Source organism: Ipomoea triloba, chromosome 15 (genome assembly GCF_003576645.1).
Source record: "Ipomoea triloba cultivar NCNSP0323 chromosome 15, ASM357664v1".
In the NCBI taxonomy this organism is placed as follows: domain Eukaryota; kingdom Viridiplantae; phylum Streptophyta; class Magnoliopsida; order Solanales; family Convolvulaceae; genus Ipomoea; species Ipomoea triloba.
In genome coordinates, this window is record NC_044930.1 from 3,838,345 (window position 1) to 3,850,426 (window position 12,082).

The 12,082-nt window shown below is 33.8% G+C and overlaps 2 protein-coding genes across 2 annotated transcripts in view; both read right to left on the minus strand.

The window, feature by feature from the left end:
* Positions 1-614: 614 nt before the first annotated feature.
* Positions 615-6,180, minus strand: LOC116006346 (probable glycosyltransferase At5g03795). Its single transcript, XM_031246680.1, has 3 exons — positions 5,781-6,180; positions 1,732-2,195; positions 615-1,486 (listed from the first exon to the last, which is right to left on the minus strand). The coding sequence occupies exons 1-3, from the start codon at positions 6,130-6,132 to the stop codon at positions 893-895; spliced, it is 1,410 nt and encodes a 469-aa protein (XP_031102540.1). The 5' UTR covers positions 6,133-6,180; the 3' UTR covers positions 615-892.
* Positions 6,181-8,688: 2,508 nt separating this feature from the next.
* The window catches only part of LOC116007161 (light-mediated development protein DET1), a 7,295-nt gene continuing 3,901 nt past the window's right edge, over positions 8,689-12,082 (minus strand). The window contains exons 5-11 of the mRNA XM_031247765.1: positions 11,244-11,312; positions 11,074-11,130; positions 10,643-10,723; positions 10,366-10,530; positions 10,158-10,253; positions 9,180-9,285; positions 8,689-9,051 (exon numbers count right to left, since the gene is read on the minus strand). Of these exons, the coding sequence (XP_031103625.1) occupies positions 8,882-9,051; positions 9,180-9,285; positions 10,158-10,253; positions 10,366-10,530; positions 10,643-10,723; positions 11,074-11,130; positions 11,244-11,312 (744 nt within the window). The 3' untranslated portion in view covers positions 8,689-8,881. The remainder of the gene's footprint in view (positions 9,052-9,179; positions 9,286-10,157; positions 10,254-10,365; positions 10,531-10,642; positions 10,724-11,073; positions 11,131-11,243; positions 11,313-12,082) is intronic.

The window sequence follows — 12,082 nt, forward strand, 5'->3', positions numbered from 1 at the left end:
TGAAGAGGTTCGGCGGAAGCCATGTGAGCCACATTACAAAGCCATGGCTTTCGCAGGACCTCTTCATTGGATGAAAATGTGTAAGGAAGACCACTGCAAAGGGTAAGGAGATTATCAAAGCATGAAAAGACCAAAATATCCCTATTTTGGACGGTTACTTGACGAAAATTTTAACAGTGGACTAAAAGTGGCAAGAACTAAATAAGACTGGTCGTAATGTGGCAAAAATTAATGAAGTGGACTAAAATTGGCAATGCCCCAATAACAGTATGACAAAAAATGGAAATGACTCCTTTTTTTAGCATAAAATGTATCAAGTAGGCCATTAAACTTTATCTGTAAAGTCAATAAGGCCCTCAAACTTTTTAAAGTTTCAATTAGGTACATAAACATGTAAATTTAGTTTATCAAGGCATAATTACCCGTTAGTGACATTTAATTTTAGGTAAATATAAATGTCAATTTTTTTGCATAAAATGTATCAAATAGACCATCAAACTTTAATTGTAAAGTCAATTAGGCCCTCAAACTTGTTAAAGTTGCAATTAGATACATAAACATGTCAATTTAGTTTATCAATGCATAATTACTTATTAGTGACCTGTAATATCATGTAAATATAAATGTCAGTTTTTTTTTGCATAAAATGTATCAAATTACAAATCGGCTATCAAACATTACATGTAAGTAACACTCCCGATCCTCGACTTCATACTTAAACTACTTAATCTTTAACCAGCACCTTTAATAATATATAAAGTTGGTACAACATTATTATTACATTACAATTGTTGCACCTTCGTTCGCTTCTTCAATATATATGCAAGCGTACTAAACCCTACGAAATAATGTGGTACCACGTACAGTACAGTATTGGGTAAGAACTAATTAATTAATAAACTTTGACATGGCTTCTTCGAAGCCACAGCTCAAACATTACCATATGAAACGCATCAAAATCCACCGGAAAATTGTGCCACCGGAAATGCCTCTGCACCTTAACCACATTGCTCTGCAGCTTCACATACTCTTCATGGCTTATTCCTTTAAGTATCTCTTTTAGCTTCGGAATGTCCATGGAAGAGACTACCACCGAGAAGCTCTCCCAGTTCAAGGCGTCGGCGAACGGGAGGTCGTAGAAGTCGGCGAGGATCACCGGCACGCAGCCGTAGTAGATGGCGTCGCCGATTCGGGCGGTGTTGATCTCGAAGCCCTTGGCGTGGATGCAGAACTTGCTCCCGAGGAGCGCCTCTGAGTACGGCGTTTTCAAGCGGCTGCGGTGGACGGAAATCTCGGCGTCGTCTCCCCACGCCGCCACCAGATCCTGCCGCACCCGCGAGTTCATCGCGCCGGCGTAGAATGCTAGGGTTTCCCTCTCCTCCGGCGGTTTTTTCGGCGGATCTCCCGGGCGCGGCCAGATCTGTGGCACGGAAGCGTCCTTGTGCGGCACGTACCCCGGCAGGAAATAGCTTGAGGAGCAAACCACCTGAATCCAAAAATAAATATAAATGTGCAATCTAACTATCAGTTTAGGATTTTAGTTGAGATAGAATACATAGTGTTCGAATCTCTGCGTCATCTAATAAAAAAGAGACTATAGTTCACGTGTTCAATAAAAAAAAAACTATAGTTCACATGTTTAATAAAAAAGAGACTATAGTTCACATGTTCAATAAAAAAAATACTATAATTCACATGTTGCCTGGAGTCCATCAAAAAGTCATTACTGACCTGAATCGCGTTCATCTTCACCTCCACCGCCTTCTCCATCGCCGACCGTCCGACAGAGTGACAGCACACGTAGAAATGGTCGGCCCCCGCCGATCGGTTCCAGAACGGGTACTCGCGGCTGACGTACGAAACGTAGTCCTTCACGAAATCCTTAATCCCGCCGACGCCGACCCGCTTGTCGTTCCTCAGACCGGCGATCGAGAAGGGCAAGAAGAAGAGATGTGCCTCGTTTGGATCTTTGGTGATAAAGTGGCTTCTGAAGATTGATTTCTTGAAGTAGCTTTCGCTGGCGTAGTTACCGCCAGGCTCGTAGTCCACCGGCAACAGTACGTTCGCGAAACGGTCGTTTTTCTTGTGCGGGTAAACGTATATCTTTAAGGTGCGATTCATCTCCTCGTACTCCTCGAAGAACAGATCCTTGTCATGAAACACTTCTTGCATGATCATGCTTTTGACTGCTGTTCCTGAAAAACCACAAAATTATTGAAATCAATATATTTGTTTGTCAGAGCACAAGTGTCGGTTCCAGCCCAATTAAGGAAAAAAGTGTTGAAAACTCTCAACCTCTCTTAAGAGACTAGAGTACAGGGTCACTCAGGCCAACCAAGCTGGTTACCAATTAATTCAATATATACACACTGGACTAAAAGGACAAGTGTGGATAAAAATTGAACTCTAACTTTTAAGTATTATGATAATATTTCATCCACTTATTCGCTCTTTCAGGAACTTTATCCAATTCAAGATGGTCTTGACCCAACCTATAAATTGTTACATGATGCATGGTAATACATAGGATCGGAGTTTGATCCAATCAAGTCGGGTAGGTACAAATTAAACACTATCTTACAAGTTAAAAGTTCAACTATATTCGAAATTTTAAAACTGTATGTATTAAGCTCACAGTACGTTATTTAATAATTCAGTTATATATTAAGATATTGAATTTAACTCAACTAGTTACTTAGAGCTGCTTAAGCTCAACCTTAATTCATCCTACGATATAATAATTAAACATCTGTTTTTTCACGCTAATTAAATAATACTCAGAATATATTTTATCTTAATTAAAAATATAAATTGATAATTGAATTATACATTTATGTTTATATAGCATGAGTTTCACAAATATAAATCTTTTCCTTATTCTCTTATCCGAGTCATCAATTCAATTCCATCGCCCAATATAGATATGCACTACAAAGTATGACAAGAGCTACCCACTTAAGTAGACACTGACTAGTTTGAATTATTCTTTTAGAATTTATCAAAAAGTAGTATACGATGTGAAAGAACCTTTCAATTTTAATTTCGTTTTATTTTCTTTATCTTTTATATGAAATACTAGTTAAATTTCTTTTTAAAAAAATACTAGTTAAATTATACTCTGTATATATGGTTTGAGTCCTATTAGAACTAATTTTTTCATGAGAATATATAGACTAATTTTAACTTTTATGCCCATCGAAGATGATTAAGAGATGAAAATTAAAGAAAAATCGCGGGCGACATTTCTATAATTACAATTGTGCATTATGAAGCGTACGATTGACAAGTTGACATTGCGTTTGTGGATCAGATAACCGATTGTGCATTTAAAAATTCTTTTCCAAATGCACTATCTAGCGTTTCCAATGCACAAACATAATTACGTAAATATTATCATATCATAAATTGATGAATAAGAAATTAGTTCACACATTCTCATAGAAAATCTAGTTAATATGTTTCTATATGTATAGTTTGCCATAGTCTCCCATTTTTTCCAAATTTTCTATTTTCTAATCTTACTTATGAATGAGCTTATTTACCCAAATTATCATATTTCTATTTTATTTAACCGAATAAGGATTATGTATCAATCAATCATAAGCATAACCAACCCGAAAGAATACCTAGTTCTCTCATCCAAAAACCATCACCGGAAATCAAATGTAAGCTAATAAAAAATAATATTTTTCATGGATGACAGACTTTAGATTTAAATTTTATCTCTACAATCTCCCCAACCTCCTAACTAGACTTGTCCAAAAAAACATTGAAAATTAAAATATCATCCGAAACCGACTTACAATATTTTCGTAAAAAGTGAGGACTAAACTCAACCGTTCATCATAGTTCATCAATGGTTACATGCTTTAGTAATATATATATATATAACCGGATTCATTTTATAATTATTGCAAATTTGAATGTTTAGTGATGGTAAGATACTAGGTTCTTATTTCTCAAGATGAAGGATGTGTCTGCATGTGTCCACACTTTTTACATGAGTGAGAGGTGTTTTTTACTTGAACCCTCTTTTATACAGACTAATCTCATCCGTTCATATTCCAGGTTGATCAGGGGCTGGAAATTTAAAAAGAAAATGAAAAAAAAAAAACACTATAACATTATTGTAATAATGATGGTACATTTAGAAAAGTTTGATAGTGCATCTGTGAAAAACAAATAATTTACACATGTGAGTACACTATTATAGATACTAAGTGCATTGTCAGTTATTGCAAATACACCATCATAATTACAGAAATATCACATCATTTTTCTTTAATTTTCAATCATTGATCATCTTAGATCGGCTAGATGGATGAATGAAATTAGTTCACACGTTGTGACGAGACTACTAGTTCTTATATGGTAGATCATGATTTTATATACATACACACACATATATATATATGTATGTATGTGTATATATACACACACGGTCCAAGTAGATGATTCCATAGTTGTATCATATTTCCTGGTTGTCTGTTTCTTACGTTGACGTTGTAGTTTTATGTAACAATTATTCAAACATGATGAAAGATTCTTTTGTTTCTTTTCTCCCTAAATAATCCATAAACTACGCAATTTTACTTTTCCCTCTCTCTCTATATATAATATGTGTGTGTTTCTGTGTGCAAAAATAATATTAAAATTTATAAAAAAAAAAAAAAAAAAAAAAAAAAAAAAAAAATTGGTCATGCATGAGTTTGGTCTACATTGCTATCCATATGATACATTATAGTAATTTAGTTTATCCTCACGCATGCCTCACTTTCCTTAATAAGTTCATATTTTAGGGCATATGTGTTCAAGAAATTATGACTCCATATTTAAACGATTCAAATTCCTCCTATTCAAGTCAACCCTTTTGGTTATATTTTTATTTTATTATTAAGATTCAAATCATCAACACATTCACTGTATATGAATTATGAACAATGGATAAGTATTATATATATCTCTTTCAAATATACTAAATTAATTAATTTTTTTAATTTAAGTATGATAACTATTACGGAGTATAAGGAAAAATGACGTAGTTGGCATCATTTATACCCAAGTATAGACTTGATCAGTTCCGTAGTTATTGTCATATCTATTTTTTACCCTTCAATGGCTCAGTTATTCTCGATTCTCGAAGTATCAATGTTAGTCCATTTAGAGCCAAAAAAAAATGATGAAGCTTAAATGATAGGGATGAATATAAAATTTTGATTTTCTTTTGACACAATAATATAACATCCTGAGTGAGTTTAATTTTTAATTTTAAACAAATTAGGAGAATAAAAAAAGAAAACAAATTTTCATGATTATTCAAGTAGTGAACTCAAAGCCAAGGATCTTGTGGTCCAGTAACATCTCTAGTGAATTCTAATTTTTTTTCACGAAATTACAATTCTTTTTTCATTAATTTCCTCCGTCTAACCAAACGTCCTGAGTAAGTAGTGAACTCAGTCTATACTTACTACCACTCACATGTCAAATATGTCATTTTCCTAGCAATATTATAATAATAAACTTTATTCAAGAATATTTTGCAATTTAATTTAATTTACTGGTGGCCATGAGCTCCAGCCATGCTATGATGGTGATGAATTTTCTCTCTTTTACTTTTATTTTTGTTTTTGTTGAACAAATGGAAAAAGTAGGGCAATATTATTCTCAGATACTTTATACTACAACGTTAATTTCCTCGATATCGACCTCATAAAAATTAAATACTAAATATCAAAAGAAAGAAGACGAGAGATAATTAGACAAATAGAGACTTTTCTTACCGGAAAAGTTGACGGCCGTGAACTCTCCTTGCGTGCTTTGACTGATCACGTTAACTGGACGCGGACGCGTACTCGCCGGCGTTGATACTCGCGGGAGATAATCAGAAAACTCAACCGCCGCCGACTGCGACTGGTTAGCGGCGGCGGCGGGAGGAGGCATCTGGAAGGGGGTGTTGATTATGGAAAACTCGACGGGAGGTTTGACGCGGAGGTGAGTTTGGTTGGGGTGAATCATGAGAAGGACTTTGGAGGTGGAAGCGATATACAAAGTGATGAAAATGGCGGTGGAGAAAGCTAGGGCGGCCGGCACCATTAACGATCCTCTTCCTCCTCCTCTGTGCGAGCCCGCCATTTTTGCAGAGAGAGAGAGAGAGAAGAAAATTGAGAAGTTTGTTTTGCTTAGTTGCTCTTTTGGAGAATGGAAATTAATTGGTTACGTTGATAAATGACTAAGTCTATTGTTTTTTGTTATGGATTATATTAACAGACTGCGTATAGACAATTAGCTAGGCATAGTATTATTATTGCATCCTATTTTTTTAATATTATTTTTAACTCTGGTCAAATACCAGCCTCCTTATTTTAGTACTGATGAAAAATGTTATTTTAATTTTAAACCCAAAAAAAAATTAAAATTATGAGCTCGAGTAAAAGGGTGATAAGCGGTCGGTGGTTGAGAATTAATGAACTTATATATGTATATACGGTAATACTCTTGAAATAGTTTCCTCCGAATGAGGATGAATAAGTCTAGTCGATCTGATCTCAACTAGACTAGTCTTATCCTACAAGATGTTGTGCATGTAAAAAAAAAAAAAAAATGTATCAATGCACGACATTCTATATAGGAATGCATGATCAAAGAAATAAATTACACATTTCATGTAGTTCGGTTGCTAATTTAAAAATTTTTTTAAATAAAAAATTTGGACTAAATATTGCAAAAACCATAAATACTCAATAACCAAATGTGAATGTGACATTATAGTCATGTGACTTTAAATAAAAATACTCAATAATAAAATTAGTTACACAATTATGCTCTCGTTTACAAAGATTCCTCGACCAAAGCCCAACGAGTCAGTACTCAGTATCGCTGTCACTGAGATTCGAACACATGACCTCCTATTTGGAAGAGTCACTTCATGCCGTTTGACCACAACCTTTTGAGGCTTGACCATTTCTATTTATTAATTACCAATAAATTGATTGGTTGATCACACATTTACCAAACACATGCATGTCAGGAAAAATATAATTATTATTTTCTTTGTGCTAAAAATAATTATTATATTTTGGGAGGACTGTAGCATGACATTTGAATTCATAATAATTAATAAGTCAAATTAGACCGCTAATTAATATAAAGTTGACATATAAATATATTATGTCGATTAGAAACTCTCCTAATCCTTATTACAGTTTAAACTTTTTAAATTTTTATTTAAATAATAATATAACATTGATTGGGTGGTGATGGAAATTTTAACTATTACTTGAGAGTGCGTACTAAATAAATCTCATTTTTTAGTACTATTGACTTTATTACAGTGTAGTATTTGTCCATAATCTAGTTATTACTCCGTATATAATAACTCACAAACTACAACTGCACTAAGAAAACCATGTGCTTTGAGTTAGAATTTCATATGAATAAGTCAAGCACATTGTGCTCATACGGCATGTTGTGACTCTCTCACAAAGATATCGAAACCAAATCTATATTTATTAATCTTACAAAGTTACAGTGGTGAAAATACCAGATGTGGTATGTAAAAATTTTTCAAAGTTAAGATTAAGTGTAGAAAAACTAATTGTGCTTCTAATACAAACAGGGTCGGATTTTAGGGCGTGTAAGATGTGCAACCGCACAGTGTTCCAAAATTTTGGGGCCCCTATTTCAGTCATGGTCTAATAGTTAATATATGTATTTGTAATTATATTGGCCCAAAATTAAGTTTTTTTTTGCATTTTTCTCTTTGCAATTTTTTTTCAATTCGCAGTTTATTTATACTTTGATAGGTCATCACTTATTTATCAGCACAGGGCCACGCAAATCAAAAAATCGGTCCTAAATAGAAAGGTATTATTACACGTAGTCATGAGACAAAAAATTAAAATTTTACTTTCAATGGGTCCTCACTAGTCACTATGTATGTATATTGTTATTTAGGGAAAAGAGTTATGTGTGTATACATACACAATACTATATATATATTGCATGCATGGTATAGTGTGTAGATAGGGCTAGACAATAGCAAAAATGAAAACATTATAAGTGATGAGTTTAAGTCTTTTAAGATGAAAGTTTGTTAGCAATGTCCTTTTCAAATTTTTGTTGTTTCGTTTGTTTGAGTTGTTTATAAGTTAGTTGCACTTTAGTGTTTTTTATAATCTCTTTGACTAGAAATGCATACTTTGCATTATCTTAGAATCTTCGCCCTTTGTTTTTTATCACAATTTTAATTGCATGGGTTATGGACCACTAACATTATTTCGTTAAATGTTTATCTATTTAATTATTAAATAAATTTGTTTGTTAGGTGACGAGAAAAATTCAGTCACTATTCGAAGTGTATATTAGTAATTTTCGTTCGTATGTAATAGTCCGCAAAGCAAACTCCACTTTTAGGTAATAATCCACCCACCACATATGTGATGTAAATCACATTAGAAAGACCCCAACAAAATGAGTATTAGCGAGAAATTTGAGAATCAAATTTGCAACTTTCAAATACGAGAATCATGTTTCACTGTTTAACTATCGACACAGTTTCTAAATCAGTGCAACCTTTGTGGCTTTTTTTTTTTAAAATAAGATTATTTTCAAGGCTTAGAAAATTTTAAAAACAAATTCTTCAGCAGATTTCTTACCATGTTTGCAACTGTTAGTTGATGGCGATTGAGGTTGAAAAACTAAGGCACTGTTTCAGCAAGGAGTGAAAATTGTGTGCCGCAAATATACACTCTGGTCAAAATTTCTTAGAACAAAGATGGGAGATCAAATGACAATCTGTTAACTGATTGTCAGTCCAGTTTATGATGATTCCACACTAACAAAAAGGGTATTCCAATGAACAATAGCAGAATACATTTTAACACTATCGATCTCGGTCACGATCACGGCCGCCGAAAGCCCGAAAATGAATATTTACAACTGCTTGCTGCAAAAACAGGGTTTGTTGAATCGAAAGTGCCAGGGGAAATATTGGATGGAAGAGAAACGAAGATATCTTCTTCGCCCGTCCATCGGCATTGCCAGCTTCAGGTCCTAATAATCATGGCAGCCCAGTGTATAATAAGAATGTTGAGAAAAAAGAAAAAAAAAAATAAAAAATGAAGGATCCAATGACATAGTAGAAGAAAATCAAGAAAACTTTCAAGAGAAACAGTTGGCACCTGCTTTGATTTTGAATTTGGGGTTATTATTCACTTGCTGCCTCCTTGAAATGAATTTGATAGGATGATCAGTGGATTGTCTGTGCCGATCGGCTGCTGAGATAAGCTGAACCAGGAGAGCAATCGTGAAGTTTAAGGTTAATGTAGCGCAGATCATTAACCGTGGGAATAAACACCCAGGACTCTTTCAAAATAGTTACGTGACATTTAGTTTACGGAAGGTAAGATTACAGGAGTGTGTTTAGTTAAGACTGTCTGAATGTAATATTACCTTGAAATTCACTACAGAAATGCTATATGCAGTATAAAAAGAAAAATTGGAATATTTGAAAATAATTTTACGATACCTAAGAAAAGGTAGGTAATATCACCTTCATTTTTACCTCATGTTCTTACATGGCATTACCAGAGGTTATCAAATAACTTAACAAGATTATATAAGACTACCTTGTTCATATTACTTGAAGTAAACACCCCTTTGTGATTTACTTGCAACAAATGGGAGCTAAAACAACCAGGGAATAAAGGTTAATGGGTTCTTATTTCTTAAGTTGTTTATGGCAAAGAAAGCAATACACGTAAATGACCACTTATGAGTGATTCATTCATGTTTAGAGCTAAGATATGCTTTAAAATTTTGTCAAGATTACAAAAAGAAACTCTCAATTGCTAAAACCATTAACCTGTTTGTTATGGTCCATTACAGAATTTCAGGAATGGGATAGGATTAGATTTTGGAGTATTCTTTAGTATTCTCCATAACTTCACACACTTCTTACCATTCCAGGAAGGAATCCATCTATTATTCTATTTCATAAAATATTTTGGTCCATTTTATTTCTCCTTACTGTCAAGAATACATTCAATAGTCATTTCTTGTGTAGGATTCAGAGAGAACTAAAATGTTTTTAGAAAACCGCATTACTATACAACTCAACCATATTTAGGAAGTTGAAGAAAGAGAAATTAGAGTCGAACCTTTTCATCATATCTGAAGAGAGATTGATCAAAATATGGTGAAGGACTCTGAGATTGACAACTGAAAGGTAGAGTTGCCAGCACCTTCTTGACAAACTGTAATTCAAAATCCATGATATGAAAATGAATACAGACCCTATTTACCAAATTCGGTAGAGAAAATTAAAACAGGGAAGTAAAACTGAATTGTCAACTTTGTGATAATTACCTGAGAAGAGCTACTTGCTTTATTTTTAGTACACCTTAGTTGCTCAAGGGCATGAATATTATTTGAATGAGTAGATATGAAGTTCATATGCAATGAACTTCTCGACGATGCATGAAAGTGATCGCAGAAGAATTCAAACAATGAATAAAGCTCATCAGCTGAATTCTGTGGAAAAAAAATGAGGAGTTTCAATCAAATACGGAAGAATCTTTAAACAGAAAGAGAACTATGAAGAAGAATACGCAAAATATCCAAAATTGTAGTAACACAAAGATACCTGATAAAAGGCAACTATTTCAGTAGTCTCCATGTTATAAACAGCAAAAAATGCAGGATGGTTATCGGCATTTCGTGACATCTGCAGCACCAGTGTCATTCAATCAGACATGTCTATCCAGACTTCAAATTTAGGCCATAGGCTTTCAAACATTTAGAAGTTGAAGAAAACTCCATCTAGGAGGTAAACACAATTACTAGAAAATAAACATGATACACAAATAATTAAACAAAGGATGGTCCATATTCCCAACCTATAGCAATCTATGGCTCTAAATTAAAATCTTCTACTGATAAAAAATAAGAATAAAAAGAAGCCAAAGATTAAAAAAGGGAAATTCCTACCTAAAAGGACAGAACCATCAAATGCAGGGGGACAAGAGTAAAAAAGCAATTGTAAGTATACAGAACACAGAGGAAAAGAAATCTCACCCCACCATCAACACTGCCAAACTTGATTAACAGGTGATGTCGGTCCAAAAATTGCACCTTTTTACAAGAATGCAAAATGATGAAAATAAGGAATCAATATGAATTAGTTACAAGTGGATAATTGCATCTAGTAAAGGTCACTAAAATACATAGTAGATTTTGAGGAATACCTTCCAGATTATTAAATCAACATAATCTTGAAAATGGAGGTAGAACTTCTTCTTAAGGCTCTGCATTCTCTGATTACACAAGATGTAGTCTCAATTAAAGGAGTCACAGAAGTTTAACTGGTATTTTGCAGTAATAAAGTTTACACAGATATTACGTTGCAAGTTGGTGGGGAAAAAAAGTCTTTTTGATGAAAGAAAAATACATAGCAAGAAGTACATGTCAGTCAATTACTTCTGTTGCTTATCAAAGAAATGAAAAATAAATAAATAAATAAATAAAATTCAGTCAGTTATTAATCACCATTTCATCTAATTCATTAAAAAAAAAAATGGAATCATTAACCAGAAATGGTTTTATGTTGCTGTTGATGAATTTAATGGAGATAATGGAGTAGGAAACAAATGCAGCACATAAGGGATTACAAAACGAGGGGATGGAGAAGTGATCTTGTTATGGTTGTTGTGAAGGGGTAATGAATTGAGGGAACAAGTGTTGCACAGTTGTTTAGGGAGGATTCAGCGTTGAGCATTGTTGTTTTGTTTTGTTTTTCCTATAAGGAAATCTATGAAACAGAATAGGTATTTTCCTTATTTTTAAAACAACTTAAAGGCATACAGTATCTACCTAATTATATCCCAGTCAGTTCCCACCCAAACACGTGCATACACATATATGTACCACTCCATTACCCACCACCACATACAACTTACGCACCCCAAATCATAAATCTCATCAACTTTTATGTACTAATTTTTTGTTTTATCCCCCCCCCCCCCCCCCCCCCCCCCCCCCCCCCGAAAAAATATTTAAGAAAACAAAAGAATCTCTAACAAGTAAT